General features: G+C 53.8%; 1 protein-coding gene across 7 annotated transcripts in view; it reads right to left on the reverse strand.

The window, feature by feature from the left end:
* Positions 1 to 20634, reverse strand: part of PLCG1 (phospholipase C gamma 1) — a 101118-nt gene that overhangs the window by 11907 nt on the left and 68577 nt on the right. For 5 of the 7 annotated variants that reach the window (XM_075901320.1, XM_075901319.1, XM_075901324.1 and 2 more), the window contains 15 exons: positions 18547 to 18715; positions 16342 to 16461; positions 15528 to 15629; positions 14208 to 14395; positions 11570 to 11770; positions 11020 to 11139; positions 9072 to 9252; positions 8588 to 8665; positions 6334 to 6437; positions 5569 to 5665; positions 5095 to 5167; positions 4475 to 4632; positions 3606 to 3702; positions 2583 to 2807; positions 635 to 783 (listed from right to left, as the gene is read on the reverse strand). In XM_075901320.1, the coding sequence (XP_075757435.1) occupies positions 635 to 783; positions 2583 to 2807; positions 3606 to 3702; positions 4475 to 4632; positions 5095 to 5167; positions 5569 to 5665; positions 6334 to 6437; positions 8588 to 8665; positions 9072 to 9252; positions 11020 to 11139; positions 11570 to 11770; positions 14208 to 14395; positions 15528 to 15629; positions 16342 to 16461; positions 18547 to 18715 (2062 nt within the window). The remainder of the gene's footprint in view (positions 1 to 634; positions 784 to 2582; positions 2808 to 3605; positions 3703 to 4474; positions 4633 to 5094; positions 5168 to 5568; positions 5666 to 6333; positions 6438 to 8587; positions 8666 to 9071; positions 9253 to 11019; positions 11140 to 11569; positions 11771 to 14207; positions 14396 to 15527; positions 15630 to 16341; positions 16462 to 18546; positions 18716 to 20634) is intronic. The other 2 variants (XM_075901323.1, XM_075901321.1) reach the window with 1 other exon arrangement.

Here is a 20634-nt window from a genome sequence, read left to right on the forward strand (position 1 = left end):
GACATCAACGCCCCAGCTCTTCTCCCTCCCACACCTCTGCACAGCAAGCAGGAGGTTCCCAAGGAACAGCTCCAAGGCGGAGGGCAGGAGCAGCAGGACAATAGGCGGAAAGGCAACTGAAGTGCCAGCACTTGATAGCTTCCCGGCCAAACCAGTCAGGATCACCTGTCAGAGGCCCCAAGATCTATGGGTAGATCCCCATCGACTGGTTGGTGACCACTGCATTAGACAAAGCAGCATAACACGGGTCAGCTCCTTCTAACTCAAGAATTACTGCCCAAATCCAAACCAGGTAGGTATTAGCAGGGCCAGGACAAAGCCTCCCCAATAAAGAGCACTTGATAACCAGAGTGAGACAATCCCAGAGGATGACAGGCCTAACGGCAGAACGTAATCCTCAACCAGCGTCCCCCAGTAGGATTAAAAGGGCTGATCCCACATACCAGCAAGTCAGCCAGGCCCCCCCCCCCCCGTCCCCTCCAGCAAGGGCTCAGCCATGCCAGGAGCAGAGCTGTTTGCAGATGCCCTCTGCTCCCCCCACAACAGGGGTGCTGCACTGTGGGGGATTACGGGAGGGACAGCCAATCCCTTCCTAAGGGGACAGGTACCCAGGTAACGGCAGGCCGGTACTAACCTCGATGGAGACAGAGAGTGGTTCCACCCCACGCAGTGTGCTCTTGTCAAAGGGGTCGAAGAGGTCATCCCGCATGTTGGCTGGCTGCAACACGTACCCACACAGGCCGCTGGACATGAACAGGGCCTGGTTCATCTGCATGGGCTTGTCTGAGAAAGACAGGCAGGGAGTGATGGCTTCAGTCGTGCTCAAAGAAGAGATCTGAGCGCATCATCCTGGCACTAGGACAGGTTCTGTCCCTCCAGGGCATTGTCTGGCATGTCACCCAGCCCAGGCTTCAATGTCCCAAGCCATCAGGCTCCTCCACCACTTTCCTTCCTCTGTGTGGTATGTCAAAAGAACATATGAACGGCCACACTGGGTCAGACCTAAGGTCCATCTAGCCCAGTATTCTGTCTTCCAACAATGGCCAAAGCCAATGCTCCAGAGGGAATGAACAGAACAGGTTACCATCAAGTGATCCATCCCGTTGCCCATTCCCAGCCTCTGGCAACAGAGGTAGGGACACCATTCCTGCCCATCTTGGCTAACAGTCATTGATGGACCTATCCTCCATGCACTTATCTAGCTCTTTTTTGAATTCGGAATCCCATAGATTGACGGTACATTGTGTGAAGAAATACTTCCTTCTGTATGTTTTAAACCTGCTACCTATTCATTTCATTTGGTGAGCTCTAGTTATAGTTATGGGGAGGAGTAAATAACTCTCCTTTACTCATTTTCCACACCTGTCATGATTGTATAGACCGCTAATGCATCCCTCCCTTAATTGTCTCTTTTTTCCAAGCTGAAAAGACCCACATTTATTAATCTCTCCTCATAGAGCAGCTGTTCCTTACCCTTACTAATTTTTCTTGCCCTTTTCTGAGATGAGGTGACTGCATCTGCATGCAGCATTCCAGATGTGAGCATATCACTGATTTACACAGAGGCAATAAGATATTCTCTGTCTTATTCTCTATCCCTGTCTTAGTGATTCCCAACATTCTATTTCCTTTTTTGAAAACTGCTGCACGTTGAGTGGGATATTTTCAGAGAACTATCCACAGTGACTCCGTTATCTCTCTCAAGTGGTAACAGCTAATTTAGTCCCCATCATTTTATTTGCATAGTTGAGATTATGTTTTCCAATATACATCACTTTACATTTATCAACATTAAAATTTGTCTGCCATTTTGTTGCTCCGTCACTAAGTTTTCTAAGATCCTTTTGAAGCTCTTCACGGTCTGCTTTGGACTTAACTATCTTGAGCAGTTTGGTATCATCTGCAAATTTTGCCACTTCACTGTTTACCCCTTTCTCTAGATCATTTCTGAGTATTTAGGATAGGACAGGTCCCAGTATGGACCCCAGAGGGACACTGCTAGTTACCTCTCTCCATTCTGAAAACTGGCCATTTATTCCTCCCCTTTGTTTCCTATCTTTTAATTAGTTATCAATCCATGAGAGGACCTGCCCTCTTATCCCATGACAACTTACTTTGCTTGAGCCTTTGGAGAGAAATCTTGTCATAGGCTTTCTAGAAATCTAACCCTGGTTTTCAAACTATGGGTTACGACCCAGCACTGAGTTGCACAATCTCAAGCATGGGGTCACCTTGCTGCATGGTGACCTGCAACTAGTGGGGGTGCTAGGGCAGCTTCCTGCCTGTCTTGGCGGGGGGAGGAGGGGCTAAAGGGCTCTGTATGCTGCCCCTCACCCTGAGCACTGGCTCCACTCTCATTGGACAATTCCCAGCCAATGGGAAAACGGGAGGGGGAAATCTATACCTACAGGTGAGAACAGCATGAAGAGCTGCTTGTGTGCCTCCACCTAGGAGCCAGACCTGCTGCTGGCCACTTCCAGGGCACAGTGTGGTGTGTGGTGCCAAGAGGGGCAGCAAGCCCGCGTTAGCATCCCCCACTGTGTCGCTGCCCAAGAACTGCTGGAGGGTAAGCTTGTGCCTACCTGGGGTCTGGAAGTTGAGCGCCACCAGCTGGCTGCCACAGATCCACATGGGCAGGGGGTCGTAGTTGGAGGAGTCGAGGCGCTGGCCCTTGGGGTAGATGCGGGAGAGCTGCAGCCGGTTGTATTGTAGGAACTTCTTGCCTTTGATCTTGTTGACGTACTTCTCCGCCTTGGTCTCGGGGAAGGAGGACATGTCCCTGTAACAGGCCCTTTCGGTGCCGATCTCTGCAGGAGACATGGAGCTGTCACTCACTACGCAGGTGCTCCATCTGCCCTGAGCAAGGCCAGGTGGGCTGCTTCCACCTCCAGGCAGCTCCGGGAAGCAGCTGCACCACCAAGGTTTGTGTCCTTGTCAGCTGCTCCCCGGCACAGACCTCTTCAGTGTGTGACTAGCAAACACCCTGCAGTTGATGGGGGCGGGGGGGGACAGTCTGAATCCAAACCCATCACCTGCCCAAACTGGACCACTGCCTCCTCCTCCAGTCCCTGCTCTAGACACTCTCCTGGATCCCTGACTCTCCCTGAGGCAATGTGTGCTCATATAGCTCTTCCCCTCCCCACCCCCACTAGCCCTGAGCTAGCTCTGAGATGTCTCTGGGCATCATCTGTAGCCCTCCAACAGAGCATGTGGGAAGAGGGCGTGGGGGCAGCCACTGTTAATTCTGAGGGGAGCTCTGTGTCTCAGTAACCCCCAGGCAGCTTGGAGAGCCTGGCATGAGTCCCTAGCCCCAAATTCACTGGGCTACTTTGGTTTCTAGGCCAGCTCTGGGGGCAGGCTGAAATCTCTTGAGAATGGCTGGATGGGGGAGATTTCCACCACATGGGGCTCGGCATCGTAGGAGCTTGAACTCAAATTACGTCCAATCGGACCTTGAACCCCAAGCCTCTGCTTAAATCCAAAGGGTCCGTGTCCAGCATCTGACAGGCACAGTCTGGCCAGGTTGTACTATGGGGCGTTTGGGGGTTTCCAATGTACCTGCAGCCTGGGTGCCGGTACCCAGCAGACAAGAGACTGCCACTTACTCTCTTCATCGAAGGGGACAGGCCGGCAGTAGATGACAAGTTCTGACAGCTCCCGGGCGATCTTCTTCCTCCTCTCCATCATCTTCCCTTCAGAGAGCTGCAGCAGGCAGACACATAGTCACCCGCCTGCCCCCTCAGCAGCAGCACTTGCCTAGCGGTGACCTCGGCTGCAGAGCTAGCACAGGTCTCCGGATCACTAGTCACCCTGCTCAGGGGCTGCTAGGCACCAGCAACGGCCTTTAACATGGCCCCTGAAAGCCCCTAACAAGGGTGGGAATTTCAAAAGCCCCTAACAAGGAGGACAAGTCTCACTGACCTCCAAGGGGGCTTGTGGCCTGCAATCACTGAAAACCGTGAGTGACAGCTGCGTCTGCCATAGGCAGACCGGGGTGCTTGACCGGGTGCCAGCTCGGGGTGCTTGACCCCCAACCCCGCACCCCTTCATCCAAGCCCTGCCCCAGTGCTTCCCACCCCTGCTCCGCCCCATTCCACCCCTTCCTCCAAGCTCCGCCCACCGCTTCCCACAAGCCGCCACCCTTTCTCTTCCCTCTCCCCCAAGCAGGCAGTGTCCCTGCTCTTCCCCCCACTGCTCCGAGGTACGAAGCAGCAGTTCGGGGCAGGCGGGAGATACTGGGAGGAGAGGGAGGAGTTGGACAACAGGGCTGCTAGTGGGGGAGAGGTGCTGGGAAATGGGAGCTTCGTTGCCACTGGATACTCAGCATCCCGTAATTTTTCCCGGTGGGTGGATCCAGCCCTGGAGCACCCATGGAGCTGGCAGCTCTCTCTGCCCCTCGCTTATAGGGCCTCTCTCCACCCACCACAGAACTAGCCATTTTCAGACGTAGGGCGAGGGGGCTCTCCAGACTCACCCTGGCATCAGCAGTCTGGGCAACCTCCCGGATCTTCTTCACCCAGTCCACCAGGTCCTCGTGCGTGTCAGCCGCCACGTCCATGCACGGGCGCGACATGGAGGCCTTGCTGATGGAGAAGACGAAGGTGCGGTTGTTCTTCCCCTCGGGGCGGATGGCTGCGACGGGAGAGGGAGGGAAGGGAAAGGTCACAACCACTCACGCAGCTGCGATTAGAGGGGAGGGGAAGGAACAAGGTGCTGAGTGGGTTTCCTACAACCAGGCCCTACGTTGCGTCCAATTCACTGGCCTCCAGGTTTATGACAACCAGGTTGGGAGAGAGAAATGGGCTAGATTACAGGCAGCGTGGGCTCGATTCTTGGCCTCACTGCCCAGAGCTGAGGGAGCAGTGCTCCTGTGCCCATTGCTGAGCTATGCTCCTGGGCTCCCAAGCCCCCGAGAAACCAGCGTTCCAGGGGATGCAGGACAGAGGGAGGAGGGGAGACTCTGGGCTGGAGGCACTGGAGTGGCTGTGGGTGGATGGGGAAGCCAGCCCCTTTCACACCAGGGAGAGCCCTGCATGGCCCGGGCACAGGTGCAAACAAGAAAGTAGCTGACTCCACCCACACCCCAGCGCTTACCTATCTGGCATGATGGCACGTCCAGGGTGCCTCCGAGCAGGACTCCCAGGGGGCTGTTCTCATCTAGCTGCTGCTGGGAACAGAGCACAAACCAGCACGTCAGAGTTGGCTAGTTCAGCAGTGAGCTGGCCCTCACCCCAGACACGCCCCACCACCCTGGCCCTCAGCACGGGGCACCTGCCCAACCTGCCGGGAGGAAAGCATTGAGCTCTGGCTTACACACAGCTCAGCCACTTTTCCACAGGCACCCCCTTCTGCCCACCCCCACCCTTTCCAGACAGACACACACACACACACACACACACACACACCCCCTCTCCCACTCCTGCCCTTTGCAAACACACACACCCCCCTCCCTCCCTCCCCCACTCTTGCCCTTTGCAAACACACACACACACACACACACACACACACACACACACACCCCTTCCTCTCCCCCTCCTCTGTCCTGCCCTTCCCACACACACCCCCTACCTCTGTCTCAGGCTCCTGGCCACTAGGGCTGGCTAGTTCCTCGACGTAGTTGGAAGGAAACCACAGCTGCTTTTTGCCCCCATAATCTCCTCTCCACCTGGGAGAGACAAAGGTGCAGCCCGTCAGGACGGCCCCCAGCAGCCCCACAGGGCTGCCCAGAGCTCCCAGGTCTCAAGTGAAAGGAGGCACCACGTCAGAGCGCCCAGCTCCTGGGGTCCTTGCACGGTCACAGCACCACGAGCACAACCTGGCTCCTCTCACCCCACTCCTGAGAGAGCCCTGCTGGCAAAGGGCACGGCGGGACAGCCACAGGCTCCTAAGGGGCCAGAGCCCCACTGATGCATAACCTGGGGGGATGGGCAGGTAACAACTCCTGCTGACTGTATTTCGAATGGCTCGTTCCGAGGGCAGGGTTGCTCCCCCGAGAGGCACCGCCACTTCCAGGCTCCTGCACCATCCTTCCCAGCCCCCTTCCACATTTACTGTGTCCCTGAAGCTCTCTCTCTGGCCCCACAGGAAGGGGCTGAGTGCCGGTGCCAGACAGATAGTCCAAGGGGCCAGCGTCCATTGCTCATCTACAGAACAGGGACAGGTTTTCAGGCAATGCCTCTCCTCCCCAATGGCAGCTTGGTCTCTGTGACCCTGGCTCCTCCTCTGAGGCTGCTGGCTTTTGGGGCCTGTCTAGCTAGGACACAGAGCTTATCCGCCAGCATCCGCCATCCAAGGGGGCAGAAATGGGAGGGGGTGGGGGAAGGTGTCGCTCACCAGCCTCCTTCCTGCTTCTCCACGTTCTGGATGATGGCGTTCTTCATGAAGGTTAGCTCGTCTTCCCGCTGCGCCTTGTAGTCGAACAGGGCCTTGACGGCGCACTGCAGAAACAACAGAGGGCCGCGAGGCTTGAGGCTGGATGGCGGACACCAAAGCCAGCATGGGACATCGCCAGCGTGAGCGAGAGGAGGTTCCCTTCCACCGGCACGATCCTGGCACAGAACCTACAGAGGATCACGCCCCCCTCGCCTAAGGGCGCCCCCCATCCAGCCGTCCACCAAGAGCCAGCATCTAGCAACCACCACAGGAGAGGGTGTAACCCACGGCTGAAGTGTGCTCCTGGCTCCCAGTGGGGCCTGTGCACAGAGGCTGCAAGTCTGCTAGGACGCCTGGGCTCAAGCTGTAGCAGCTCATAGCTCTGGAGGACAGTGGCTGGAGGTGTGGGCCAAGATGGCAGCCATCACTAGTGCAAGGTCCATGGACTTTCCTCGCGTCTCTCCCTGGTTTCGTGTTGCATTTTCGTTCTGCAATTTGTGTGGCTGCTGCCGAGATGAGCAAAGGAAACGTTGCTGCCTCGCCTGGCTTGATGGGGCTAACTAAGCAATGACCGATACAGGTCACAGCCCAGCTCGGCTTCCTGAACAGCTGGTTTGCAACTGGGCATTTAGTCGCCCCTACACAATCAGATCAGGAGTCCTCACATGCAAACGGACCTTTACACAGTCAAGCGGTCAGACCTGCAGTCTGCACACAGGCCTGGCAACTGTGCGTTGCAGAGGAGACACAAATGACAAACTTGCATGCAGATTTTAGAAAAAATCATCCGGAACCCAATGTGTGATTTGTTTCCTTTGTCTCACTGCTAGGAAGCCCATGAAAAGAAATACAGGAGATTCCACCTACGAGCAAGTCCCTTGGGTTGCTTGCAAAAAGTTGCCATTATCTGGCAAGTTCCTAATAAGCGGAAGGCAGGTGCGGGAGGCAGCAGCCGGGGAAGGAAGTGCCGGCAGGGCGTCAGTACAGCAGGGCCCACTGGGCTATACCATACCTCTTCCTGAGCTTTCCAGAGGCCGGGGCTCTGCTCACCCCACTACTTCCTTCCCTGTGTGCAGTCCCCCAGCAAGGTGCAGCCTGGACAGCACAGAGAGACCATGGAGTCCTGGCACCTCGATTGCAGCCCCCTCCCTGCTACTACTCTGCCCACAGCCCCCCTCCACCCAGCCCCTCACTTCCTGCGCAGGCCCTGTGCACAGGCAGGATTGCTGACTGCAGCCAGGGCAGGTGCATCCCAGTGCTTCCCTCCCATCTGCATCCTAGGCTTCTCTCAAAAACAAAGCTGCTAATCCGTGGCATGCCTGTTGCCAACCTCCGAACCCCATTAACACTGGTGTAAGTGGGATGGGACTGCTACCCAGCAGCGTGTGGCCATTAACCAGAAGCTGCTAATATCAGGACTGGTATGAAGTGGAATCTACCACACACAACTTCAGAGGACAGGATGTGGGAGCTCCCGCCACTCCCGAGCCTGTTGGCAGGGAGCATCAGAACAGACCCCTTGAATCCAGACTCCCTGTTCTGATCCCCAGGAGCAAAGCAGAGTCTCCTCTCGCCTGGGAACTCCTGGAGATCTCGGACAGAGCCTCTCAAACACCCAAAAGCACTGCAGCCCCCGCAGCTGGCTCTGTAGGGCAGCTATCAGTCAGCACTGCCAGGAGCTGTGGAGTCACATTGCACTTTGGCACAACAGCTGCAGAACAGACCCATGAAATGCTATGCGGATGGGTGCTGTGGAAACCTCGCTCAGCCGACATTCTCGGCCCAGCGATACAGCCACACCTTACCTTAAAGCAGAACCAGGCCCACGCATGCACATGCAGAAAACCGCCCCTCCCTCTGAACTCTCCACAAGAACAATAAAGGGGCCAGGAACCCGGTCCAGCAGAAAGGACACCTGTCTAGGCAGCAGGCCTTGGGGGTGGAGGAGAAAGCGTTCCTGGCTTTCCTCACTCGGCCCAGCCTGCCAGCCACCAGAAACCCCCCCCTTCTCCTCAGCAGAGGTCTGGCCAGGGGCAGTCCCAGGCAAATGGGATGGCAGTAGTGGGAGATGTGGGGCAGAACTGGATGGGGGGAGAAGGGGAAGCCCCAGAGCAGAGCTAGATGGCGAAGGAAGCACAAAAGCCTTAGGGGCAGAACTGGACCAGTGGGCCATTACAATCAACCTGTGAAGACGAAGACAAAGACAAGAGGATACCTTGAACGTTGGCATGGGATTGGCCTCCACATAGAATCCTGGATGGCGTCCTTCATAAAGGGCTCCATAATCGGGCTCCTGCAAAACAAAACAGAAGCCCGTACACGGCCGCTCAGAAGCGAACATCTCGTGCGAGGAGAACGGCGCCCTCTGTATTTTTATGCTGCTACCAGAGAAAGAGCCACAGAAGCCAGCAGTGCAGAAGGGACTGGCGCATAGGAAACAGACCCCTTCTAACCTAGCCGAGCACCCACCAATCACGCTGACGCCACCCAGAGCTGCTGGTGCTACACGTCAGGCCGTGCATGCCCAAGGCACGGAGGGGAGGGAATCCTTGGTCCTCTTGCTAACTCAGCTGTGCAGGTATCACACATTCACTCAACCGCCCCCGGCCAGGGGCAGGCTTCTGACAAGGCCAGCTCAGCTGAGCCCTCGCTGCAGAGGCCGCCTCCCCTGACCCGTGGAGCGCTCCCTGCCCACTCACCGCTGTCCCGATCTTCTCCAGCGTCTCCTCGTTGATGGGGTACCTCAGCTTCATCTTGCGGTAGAGCGGGTGCTTCTCGTAGTAGCTGATCAGATCCACCAGGCTGTCGAACTCAGAGTTGCCCAGGAGCACAGTCTGGCCCTCCTGCTGCACTCGGCAGTGCTTGATCTTCCCTTCCGCCCTGCCAGGCCACGATGACAGAAACACTGCTCGGCAAACGGCCAGAGAAACCCCCTCTCCAGGCAGCGGCATGAATCCCATCCCACCCGCCCGCCCCCGACGCTTCCCTCTACGTCTGCAGCCGCCCCAGAGCACAGAGGGCCGAATGTCCATCTCCAACACCCCGAGCAAAGCACGAGGAGGAACCATGCAGCATCTGCATTAGGGATGTGAATGGTTAACTGGCAAGCAGCACCCAGTAGGGGCTGGAGCAGTCCCCCCACTCCCACTGTGGGCAGGGGCCACTCCAGCCCAGTACGAGAGCTGCTCCAGCTTGCCCCTGTTTAAGCGGTTAACTGATTCAACAGGATTCGACATCCCTAATCAGCACAGGTCAGAAGAGGGTGAAACCACCTTACAGTTAGAGCAGACACACAGCTCCTAATGAGACCACCCAGGGACAAAAGCTGGGGAAAACAGCCCCCCACCCCCTCAGCGTGGCAGGCAACTGGCACGAAGCGGGGCGGCTTTGAGAGCCAACTGAGTCTAATGCTGTCCCAGTAGGCACCGTCTCCTTCCTCCCCCAGTCAGGGCTGAAAAGGAATGGCGGCTTGGACAGAGGCAAGGGACCCGGGACTCCCGATTGGTGCTGCAGAATACAGCAACCCCCTGTCTGAACCAGCACAGCCATTGGCGCAGGGGTGAGCAATCATTTTTGCCGGGGGGGAAAGGGGGGCACTCCAAGATTTTGGAAAGTGGTCGGGGGCTGCACTCTTCCATGATATCAATGGAGAAGATGCGAGGTCTGGGACAGAGGTTGGGTGCAGAAGGGAGCTTGGGGTGAGGGACTGGGGTGCAGGAGGGAGAATGGAGTCTGGGAGGCAGTTTGGGGGAAGGAGGCGGCTGTGACCTAGGGCAGGGGACTAGAGTGCAGGGGTTTGGGATGTGACTTAGGGTAGGAGAGGACTGATCTGGGGCAAGCGATTGGGGTGCCGGATCTGGGAGGGGGTCTGGGTACAAGGGGGGGCAGAGGGTTGGGGAAGGGAAGGGCTGGGGTGCCAGAGAGAGGCTCTGGCCAGCAGCCAAACCAGCCTAACGGCCTGCAGAGCTTAAAACATTCCCCAGCCAGCCTGCCTGCCTGCCCAGCCACGTGCTTCAGTGAATACCTGAGCGGAGAGGAAGAGGGGGTGAGCTTCTTCTTGGTTGCCTCTTATTTAAAACAGGCAGCTCCCATTGGCCAGTTTCTGGCTAGAAACCGGCCAGTGGGATTGTGCCGGGGGTAGGGGCAGCTCCTGAAGCTTCCCCCCCTCCCCTCCAGTTTTGAAACAAAGGGGGCCCAGCAGCAGTGTTTGAGAGGCATGCGGGGCTCCAGGGCAAGCAGGGGAGCCTGCCTGGGGCTCCCTGCTGCCTCTGCGGGCTGTTGGGTGCCTGTCTCCCACTGAAATCCACGGGAAGCAGGCGCCTGAATATCTTGGAGGATCAGCCTCGGCGTAACGGCAGCAGAAACACCTTCCTGACCCGACACACTGTGCCGTTCCTGCAAAACGGTGTGTTAAGCACGAGCGGGGGAGAACTTCCCTCACACCCAGGTACGTGCAGAGGGTGGGGTCCGATTCAGGGTAAGAGCGAAGAACACAAGCGGAGGCTCGTGGTGGAGATTCCCAAGCCAATCCCAAAGCAACCCAACCTCCTAATAGCCGCATCAGTCCCAGGGTGTAAATAAAACCTTCCCCCTGGGACGGACACACGCACAAGCACACGGATCCGCGTACACAGCCCGGCAGCTTACCGGAACGAGATGGCGTAGGAGTTGGGCTCAGCTCTCTTGCGCACCAGGAAGGCTCCGTCCCGTGACACTCTCATCAGCATGTGCTCGGCCTGGGGCCGGGTGAGGTTGGCGTGGTACCACCTTTGGGTAAAGACACCCTAAGATGAGCAAGCTCCCATGTCCCAGATAGGCCTGGCCAAGCCCCAAGGGGCAGGTCTCTCATGATGTAGTGCAACCGAACCCACTGGTGGCAGTTTCTCTGCAGCTCTAGAGCCCTGTGGGACAGGAGGCCGAGAAAGGGACAGTATCTGTAGCAATTCAGAGCTGTCTCGCCCCCTCGGCGGAGACAGGCTGGGGATGAAGGGAACGCAGACGCAGGGCAGATCAGTGTCCCGCCCCTCTCTCAGCAAACAGCACACGGCTCAGGGTTGGGACAGCAGGCTCAGTCTGCTGCAGAAACACACAGAGCATCGCTTCCCACTACAGCGTTGGGAGGGGCACTGCAGGGCCAAAGTGAGGCAGCGAGGGGAGCACTGTAGGGGACCCCGCCCCCCGTCCCGCCCATGCTTACTCCTTGCTCTCGTGGGCGTTGGTCTGTGGCACAGGCTCAGTCAGCTTCATCTCGAACTCATTGCACCGCAGAGGCACCTGCTGGTAATGGGTGATGAGGTCGTAGAGGCTGTCGAACACCAGGTTGTCCGTGAGGAAGAACTTGGGGCTGCCGGCGTCCTGCCGGGAATGGATGCGGCAATGTTGCACCTTCCCATTGCGCCTGGGTCAGAACAAGGAGAGAAAGGGAGATGTGCTCTTGAGTGGGGACTCTGGGCAGGCCATTGCCCAACGCAGACTGACTGGATAAGATGCCATCATGTGGCTTACTCAGTCTCATAGCTAGCAGGCCATCTCGGTGGGAGTATGGCCCAGCTAAATTGGACACCAGCAGTAAAGACAGTTAGGATGCATGCCTACTCTTAGTCCATGGATTACATTAAGCAGGAGAAGTGTGATCAGTGCAAACACACAGCCAAGAGGCCAACAACACTGATAGCAGCAGTACATGGTGGAGAAAATCCAACATGCTTGAAGACACAAACCGATGACTACCGGAGTTAGGAAGGATCGTCTTCTGGGGCAAGTTATGAATAACTGGTAACCAATGCTCTCTCTAATCTTTTCCATTCATTTGAAGATATTTTTTCCTTCCCATTGCAGAATAAATTTTTATGCACACGGAGGCATGTGTGAATATGCACCACCAATAGAAACACAAAACGTAGCGGCAGGCACTCTGCTAAGCAGCTGGGTGGCATTTGAATTTCTCTTGAGCAGCTGCACAAGAGCACAGATTACGGGGAATAATACGAGTAACTTATGTATCAGGCAGGCCAGAAATCTGCCTGGCAATAATCCCCAGAGCAGATCTTTTAGAAAAACATACAGTTTGATTTAAAAATTGCCAGTGATGGAGAATCTACCATCACCCTTGGTAAATTGATCCAGGGGTTAATTTCTCTCATTGTTAAATGTCCCCCTTCTTCCTAGTCTGTATCAGTCTAGCTTCAACTTCTAGATACTGGATCGTGAGAGACCTCTCTCAGCTAGACTGGTAACCCTGTTAGTAAATACTAGCTCCCCAGGTTGATACTTCAAGACTCTGAGTAACCCCTTACCCTTCTTTGTTAAGCTAACGAGACTGAGCACCTCTGGTCGCTCGCTATCAGGTACGTTCCTAATCCTTTAATTGTTCTCAGGGCTCTTCTCTGACCCCTCTTCCATTTATCAACATCCTTCCTGAAACGTGGACATCAGAATGGACACAGTATTCCAGAAGGGGCAGCGCCAGTGCCAAATCTGTACACCTATTTTAGAGAGTTCGTGCATCTGTCTGTCCATGAGTCAGTCAGTCTGTCTGAGTCTGTCCAAGAATGCCTTCTTAACTATAAGAGCTAGGACCATCAAATTTGGTACACAGCTTCCTCTTCTCCCAACTTAAAGCAAGGGCAGGGTTTGTTTGTGCCAGGACAATGGGATGTGCCTGGAATGTAACTGTTTTCCATAACCCAGAAAGGGAGGGGCCTGAGAGCATGGACAGTTATGTTCCACAATGACCACTGGGGACAGTGAGTGTGGGGGACAGTTACACTGCAGAATGACCACAGGGGGGCAGCTGCACCAGGAAGACAGCAGGCAGCTGGGGCCAGGGCTCTCCATATTGCCAGTCACCAGCCAAAGGGTAAGTTGCCCCCTGGTTGCAGCTCAGCTCCCATCAGCCCCCTCTTCCCCCAGAGGGGATGCAGGCCAGGGCCAGGCAGGAAACCCCCACCTCCTCCCCCATGCAGCCCCTGTGCCTCTTCGGGAAGAGCTGCCAGCCAGGCGGGATGACCCCAAGTGTCCTACGGAGCCACTGTCACAGCAACAACCTTGCCACTGTGGGCCGCACCGGTGAGCCCCACCAGACCTCCCAAACCTGACTCCTGCACCCCCACAAGGACCTGAGTAACGGCGGGTATATCCTCTAGCACAAATCCAAAATAACCTCTGGCTCTACTCGGGATTCCTGATTTAGCATCCCAGACAGAACTGGAGGCCATGAGAATAAGGGTGTTAAGAAGCGGTAACTGGCTAATCGTGTAGCTGACACAATTTGTACTGACTACACAATTAGTTGATAAGGGGAGGCGCTCTGTCCCGGCTTGCTCTGGGTTCAGGAGCTACCCCCACTATGGCTCTGCAGTTTAAATGAAGTAGGAGCCGGGTGTGCAGGCAGCCCAGTTCCTACTATATTTAAATTACAGAGCTGCAGTGGGGGCAGCTCCCAGGGCCGGTGCGAGCAGTCCCAGCTTGTGCTGGCTCTAGGAACGCTGTGGCTCTGCCTCCCCTCCTCCTGCCCCACATACCGTGGAGACATTGCTGGGACGAACTGGCTTTTAAGCCAGCTCTCCCAGCACTGGCTCCTGCTTCCCCACCCCTTGCTGCCTCTAATAGAGAGGCAGCAAGGCAGGGGGAGGGGAAGTGAGCAGTTGAGTAGTCACTCAACTAGTCGCTTATGTCCCTACCTGAGAGGTCAAGTAACTTGATCCAAGTCACACTGCACGAGCGGCAGAGGAGCAACTGAACCCAGGAGCTCAACTGAACCCAGCAGATAGAGGAGACTGGGAGCTCATGGATGAAGGCCACTTCAGAGCTGGTGAAAGGGCTGCAATCCTTACCAGAAAGAGAGGGTGTAGTCTCCCACGAAGGTTTCGCTCTCTCGTACTAGAAAAGACCCATCAGGGGCACCAGTCTCTATGCAGTACTCCATCAGCAGCCGCTCTGCTATGTGGCGCCCATCACGCCCAGCCCCCAGCTTGCCATGAAACCACTTCTCAGTGGAGTGAAGTTCAGTGCTGTTGCTCACCTGGCAGGAGAGAGACACACATCTGTGGCACTTCAGTGGAGCTCCCGGTGGAAGGTACCGGCTGTTCTCAGAGGCAGAGGGCCTCCAGCTGTGGACCACGAGTGTTCGAATTCCAGTCCCCTTCCCACTGAGATAAAATCCCTTGGGACTCCAGTAATTTACATCCATTACTATGAAGTATAAAATGTTCCAGGGCCGAGAGAGCACCCAGGGTGGCATAAGTGTCACCATCCCATTTTACAGATAGGGAAACCAAGGCACAAAGGGGTAAAGCGATGGCCTGATTTTCCCAGGTGCTGAGCACCTGCAGCTCCCACTGAAATAATGCTCAGATCAGCTGCTCAGCTTCGCAATCAGGTCATTTATCATAGGCAAGGCCATGTGAAAATCAAAGGCTTTCTTTTTTTAATGAAAGTTCATGACAGTGTCACGGGCAACGTTCCTTCTACTTTTTCCACCTGTATGTGGAATACATTTTCCTGTGTGCACCAAGGCATGGGCAGATGTGCACCACCACCAGAAACACATGCTGCTGGCTGTGGGCGCTGTGCTAATTAGCTGGGCGGCATCTGACTCTCTCCTGGGCGGTTCCCCAAGCGCTCAGTTTACAGGGAACTCGGGGGGCGAAGTAGACATGTTCACAGAATGCGCATGGCCACTGAGTTGCCCCCACACTGCTGCGATTTTTCCAGCAGCGGGGAGGCAGACTTGAGCTTCTCCAATCTCGTGGGGGTGTTCATGTCGGAGCAGGAGTGGGGGCTCCAGGGCTGGTTTCATCTGAGGGACAGCAGCCAGCACAGCTCTGGCAGGGAACTCGAGCTACATGCTGTGCCAAGCACGAGATTGGCACATGCGGATGCTGCAAAGGCCACAGCAGCTCGTGCTCCCAGCAGGGATGTCATTGGCAAATGTGCCTCTTTCACAACCAGCTGCTGTGCCCTCCCTCGCACAACTGCTGTGACACGATCCTGCCATGCCACACGAGCCACACCGAACACGAGATTGGTATGTGCGGCTGCCTGCTTCCACTTCCCCGGTGCTGCTAGGAAAAAAAGTCCCAGTACTGGGCTAATTCACGGCTTCCGGCAGTGCATGAAATCGAGCGAATCCCTTGTGAAGGCATGGCTCTCACCTCCTTTTGCTCTTCCTCATCCTCGTTTCCCTGGTGGCTGGTCGTCTCCTCAGAGTAATAGATCTTGCTGGTGGTCAGGACAAAGTAATGTGGATTCCATTCCTGTAGGGAAACAAAAACCTCTGTAAAGGGAATTCATCCAATCAGCACTGGGCAGACCGATTACCTTTGGGTGGATTGTCAGCACTGTGGGGACACGGTCAGTTCCATAGCACCCTGCTAATTCACCTCTAAAGATACTCTTGAGCAGAGGCTTTCAATAGCATCGAAATGGGGGGTAGCTTTGTGATGCAAACCGATGCTTGTATGTGGAATCAGGCTGAGAATTCTCCAGCGCACTTTACAGGGGCACTGTCAACTGGAGTAGATTCTGGTTCTAAACTAGACCCAAAGTCATCCAGGCAATTTGTGGTGGTTTTTTTTTCTTTCTTCCAAAAGATGCATGTGAAAAATTCATGTGAAAAACAAGGAGAATGGACTGGACAAAACATCATTAAAAGCACACAGTAAAACTTTAAAAACAGAAATATTCAGACAAAATATGGATTTAGATGCACCCACGTCTGAAAGTTCTGGACTTAATTTATAACTTAAATTATATTAAACAAGGCACATTCAGTGTTTCATAATCAAAGCCATGAGAAGGCCCCTGGATAGTTTACACCATCCCCTCCCCAGGCAGGATGACTCCCTACCATGCGCATTAGTTACTTCTCCAGCAGAATTAATATTAGTTTGTAAGGTCAGATTGGCTGAATGGCCCAGCAATCTCTAGGTAACCTGAAAGAAGTGGCAGCTGCAGAAGGAAACATACATGATTGATGGGATCTTCCAGGTAGAGGATCCCGTTCTTGATCGAGTTGCTGAGATCGTTCTCCGAGTACATTAACGATGGCACCTCTTCATAAGGACTGCCCTCCGCCAGCTTCTTGTGCTGCAGAATAAGACCCCCAGATCAAATATTACTAGAGGAAGAGAAGGCCCCAGAAGAACCATGATCACATGTTTATGCTTTAGAGACCTTAACGTTCTTCAGCTGTACTACAAGGGGTACCCCCCGAGAGCATAACTACTGATAAAAGATCCCCTTCTGCACTGCAGAAAGGGGTTATGAAATTCAGTAGTGCCAAAACGCCACTGGGCACGTTGTCCTGTGGCGATGCCTACGAGTTTGTCGTAGGCCAGAACTGCACTGGGCTAGGGCTGCACACACACAGAGCAAAACCAGACCTTTCCCTAAGAGCTTTCTAGCTAAGTCCCTACCAGCTGTATGATGGCTCTGGGCAGAGTTCTTTAGAATGTATAACAGCGATTATGTGACAGCTACCATCGTGGCCAACACACCAAGGTCTGAACCCTGGAACTGCCACACCTTAAACCAGCAATGAGCAACTAAGACTAGTGAGTGGGCCGCATGAATGGGAGCAGAAGCTGGCAGCCTCATGGGGGTCAGGAAGTGGCTGTCCTGTGCGTTTGGGGGCTGGGAGCAGACACTGGCAGCCTCACAGGGGTCAGGAGCTGGCCGCCCTGTGCAGGCGGGAGCTGGGAGCTGCTCTAATCAGGCTGGAGCAGTCTCCCCTGGGATCCCACTTAATCAGTTAACCAGATAACCTTAGAACTCTACATCCCTACCAGGGACCAGCTCCAAGGCAGTGGGCAGGAGCAGCCGGGGAAGTGAGGAAGGGCAGCTGAAATGCAGCTGCATAGCGTACAGGGAATTTAGGGGAGCTGACAGGGGGCTGCCATCCCACTCTGGTCCCAAACTCCACAAGGACAGGTTGTTTCTCCAGAAAACACTGCAAGTAGTGGACAAAGCAGGCAGCCAACCAGTGTTAGAAAGCAGCACTGCACAACTTTAAATGAGCATGTGCTCTAAGGATAATCAATGTAACAAGGAAACAACATTAACCTGCACAACGGTAAGTGAGGAATTAGGCTATGTCTACATTGCGCATTCTTGCGCAAGATATGCAAATGAGACGTGGCGATGAATATTGCCATGCCTCATTTGCATACCTAATGAGCCACCATTTTGTGCAAGAGGCTTTGGCACAAGAGCCATTCTGCTGCTTATTTTCAGGCAGAACGGCTCTTGTGCAAAAGGGGGGCTTTTGCACAAGAAGGAACAGCGTAGACTGCTGCTTCTTGCGCAAAAGCCCCTTGTGCAAAATGGCGGCTCATTAGGTATGCAAATGAGGCACAGCAATATTCATCGCCACGCTTCATTTGCATATCTTCTTGCGCAAGAATGCACAATACAGACATAGCCTTAGTGTATTTAAAAACAGCAGTAACCAGTCTCTGTTTCCCAGGTGGCCTCCAGAGGGCAATAGGGTACAGGAGTCAGAGCTCTCCTCAGTTCAGTTCCATTTCAATGCCCCCTCCCTTTCTCTCCCTTAGATTCTAGAGCATCCTGCATCTCCAGCAGAGCAGAACGCATTTTCTGCCAGTGGAAGGTGCCATGGTAACCAGACGGTGCTGGTGTACAGACAGTGAAGCAGACCAAAGAGACCCACAGGACGAAACACTAGATCTCTGAAGATAGGGAGAAAAGACGGGTCCCAGATCCAATGCACCCTGAACTCTGGGGAAATTTGCACCTGGATCCAGCTCTGACCTTTTCTCGCACCTCTAGGAAACACTAACCTAATCCAGCCTTCTTAGAAAATGGGCCCAAACAAAATCAATATGCACTGTCCCTCTATGGTCACCCGCGGCGAGCGCCCTATCCCCTAGGCCACGCCAGAACCCGCCCCACCACCTCACCTTCAGGGCGCCCTTTATCCTGCCTCTACCTGGGTGGGCGGGGTTTGGGGCCGCCACCCTGCCCTCCCCAGGCGAGCGTCCTATTCCACGCCAGAACCCACCCCACCACCTCACCTTCAGGGCGCCCTTTATCCCGCCTCTGCCTGAGTGGGTGGGACTTGAACCCGCCACCCTGCCCTCCCCTCCCACCCTTCCAATGACTAGCTGAGCTGTCTTTCCTTTGCATGAGATGCCAGCCTCCAGGGAATTTTACCTTAATGAGAATCTTCCTCTTCAGCTGGTTTGGCGAGGGGAGCCCGTCAGTGGATATGTCCACCGGCTTGGTCAAGAGCATGTCCCCAAAAACCTTCTTAAAGTTCTGGGCCATGTTCCTCTGCTGAGCAATACTGCAATGGTCTTCAATAGACAGGATGATGGGATAGCTGGGAGATGGAGAAGCAGGAGGGAAAGCAAGGGTTAAGTATCAGAATGGTGACTGGGGGAGGGTCAACATTTCTGTTAACTGCCTGGTCATGGCCCTGCCATGCTATTTCGGAATTATGGTTGCTCCTGTTTATCGATCTGAAACGGCTGCATTGCTCTAACGTCCGAATGCCTTACTACCTCTGAGACATTAATTACTGGCACCAGCGTGCAACAATTTCCCAGGTGCTGACTAGACAATTCTACGGGTTGTTCTCCACAGAGTCCTTTGAAACCCCAAGATATTCCAGATTTCATTCTCATCTCCACCGAGGTGAACTCGAGTTTCTTGCTCAGCAGCATCTGTCTGTACATCCCAGTATAGGATTCGTCTGAGAGAGGGAACAGATACACTAATGCCGGGTGCTGTCCAGTTTAGTTTAGCCTAACAAAAATTTGCCTCTTCACCACCACAGAGAAGGACAACAACTTCCCTGTGGAACCAACCAGGTGACAAATAAAGAAATCAATAAATAGAGATTGCCTATCTCCTAGAACTGGAAGGGACCTTGAAAGATTATCAAGTCCAGTCCCCTGCCTTCACAGCAGGACCAAGTACCATCCCTGACAAATTTTGGCCCTTTTGGCCCCAAATCCCTAAATGGTCTCTGCAAGGATTGAACTCAGAACCCTGGGTTTAGCAGGCCAATGCTCAAACCACTGAGCTATTCCTCCCCCCAGGAGGGCTATGCGGGGATGTATTTATAATACAGCACTAACATACACAAGACAGAACAGGCAGTCTCCCCACTAACCATGGCACTCTTGTGGAGAAGCAATCACATCTGGGCCTTTAGTAGGACAAGAACCCATGGCCAGAGGTTGTCCCTTGTCGCATTATCAGTTTAGCAAGAAGAACTTTCATCGGTGTTCTGTCTGCGTGTGCATGAGGCTCACACACAAACCATCATGACACAACATTGTACATGTGCACCAAGAGGAGAATAAGCCCTTTGTTGCAATATCAGAAGACACTAAGGCTGTACATCTCAGGCTAATAAATTACATTTAGTACCTGTACAGATGGATACATTCATTAGCAGGGATCCTAGCTTTCATTCATTTAAAACCCCAAATTCTCAGATAAAAAAATAAACATCCTTTCTTTTTGTGACTAAAATGTAACATTGAACTAGAATTTCCCCTGGACACAATATATATACACAGGTATCAGCAGAACACATTTTCTTGATACATTTACAATTTTTAAGCAATCAATATAATAAATCAGTATAATAAAATACTCTTAACACAATGACCCAGTCATAGTGCATCATTTCTTTACAGTAGTCTATGGCCTGCTCTGTCAGCATCTTGGTTTTTTTTTCCCCTTTTCATGAAGTTTACATTGAGTGCTTTCCAGGTGTTCTACAACAGTCTGCCTTCACAAGCAATCTACAGCCTTGCTGCAGACAGCACAAAACAGCACATTACCGTCAGCATAAAGTTGTCCTTGCCAAATTCCGTGACACAGTGCATTGAGGGGATTTTTAAAGTTTTTGGCATCTTTTCATAACTTTAATTACTAATGTCTGAAGGCTTAAGTGAAGTTTGGGATACAACAAACACAAACCCCTTTTCGCCTCAGGATGCCAGATCGGAGTATATTTAGTTATGCAAACATAAAGTGCATTCAAAAATCAACCCCAAAAGGGAAGGCTGCATGCACTGAATAAGTGACACTGGTACTTTCAGTAGCACTGAGTCAATAGTTACTGTCTGTTTTTTTTGTTCACAAAATGTAAAAACTAAAGTATCTCCGTAAAAAAGCAAATTCTGTGTTTTTCTGTGGCAAAGGGATAATAATCCCAGTTCATCACCCAAGACACAAGTCAAATTATTCATGTGGAGTCACCAAGTTCAACCCTGGAGAGGTGTT

The sequence above is a fragment of the Pelodiscus sinensis genome, chromosome 18, assembly GCF_049634645.1.
Source record: "Pelodiscus sinensis isolate JC-2024 chromosome 18, ASM4963464v1, whole genome shotgun sequence".
Lineage (NCBI taxonomy): Eukaryota > Metazoa > Chordata > Testudines > Trionychidae > Pelodiscus > Pelodiscus sinensis.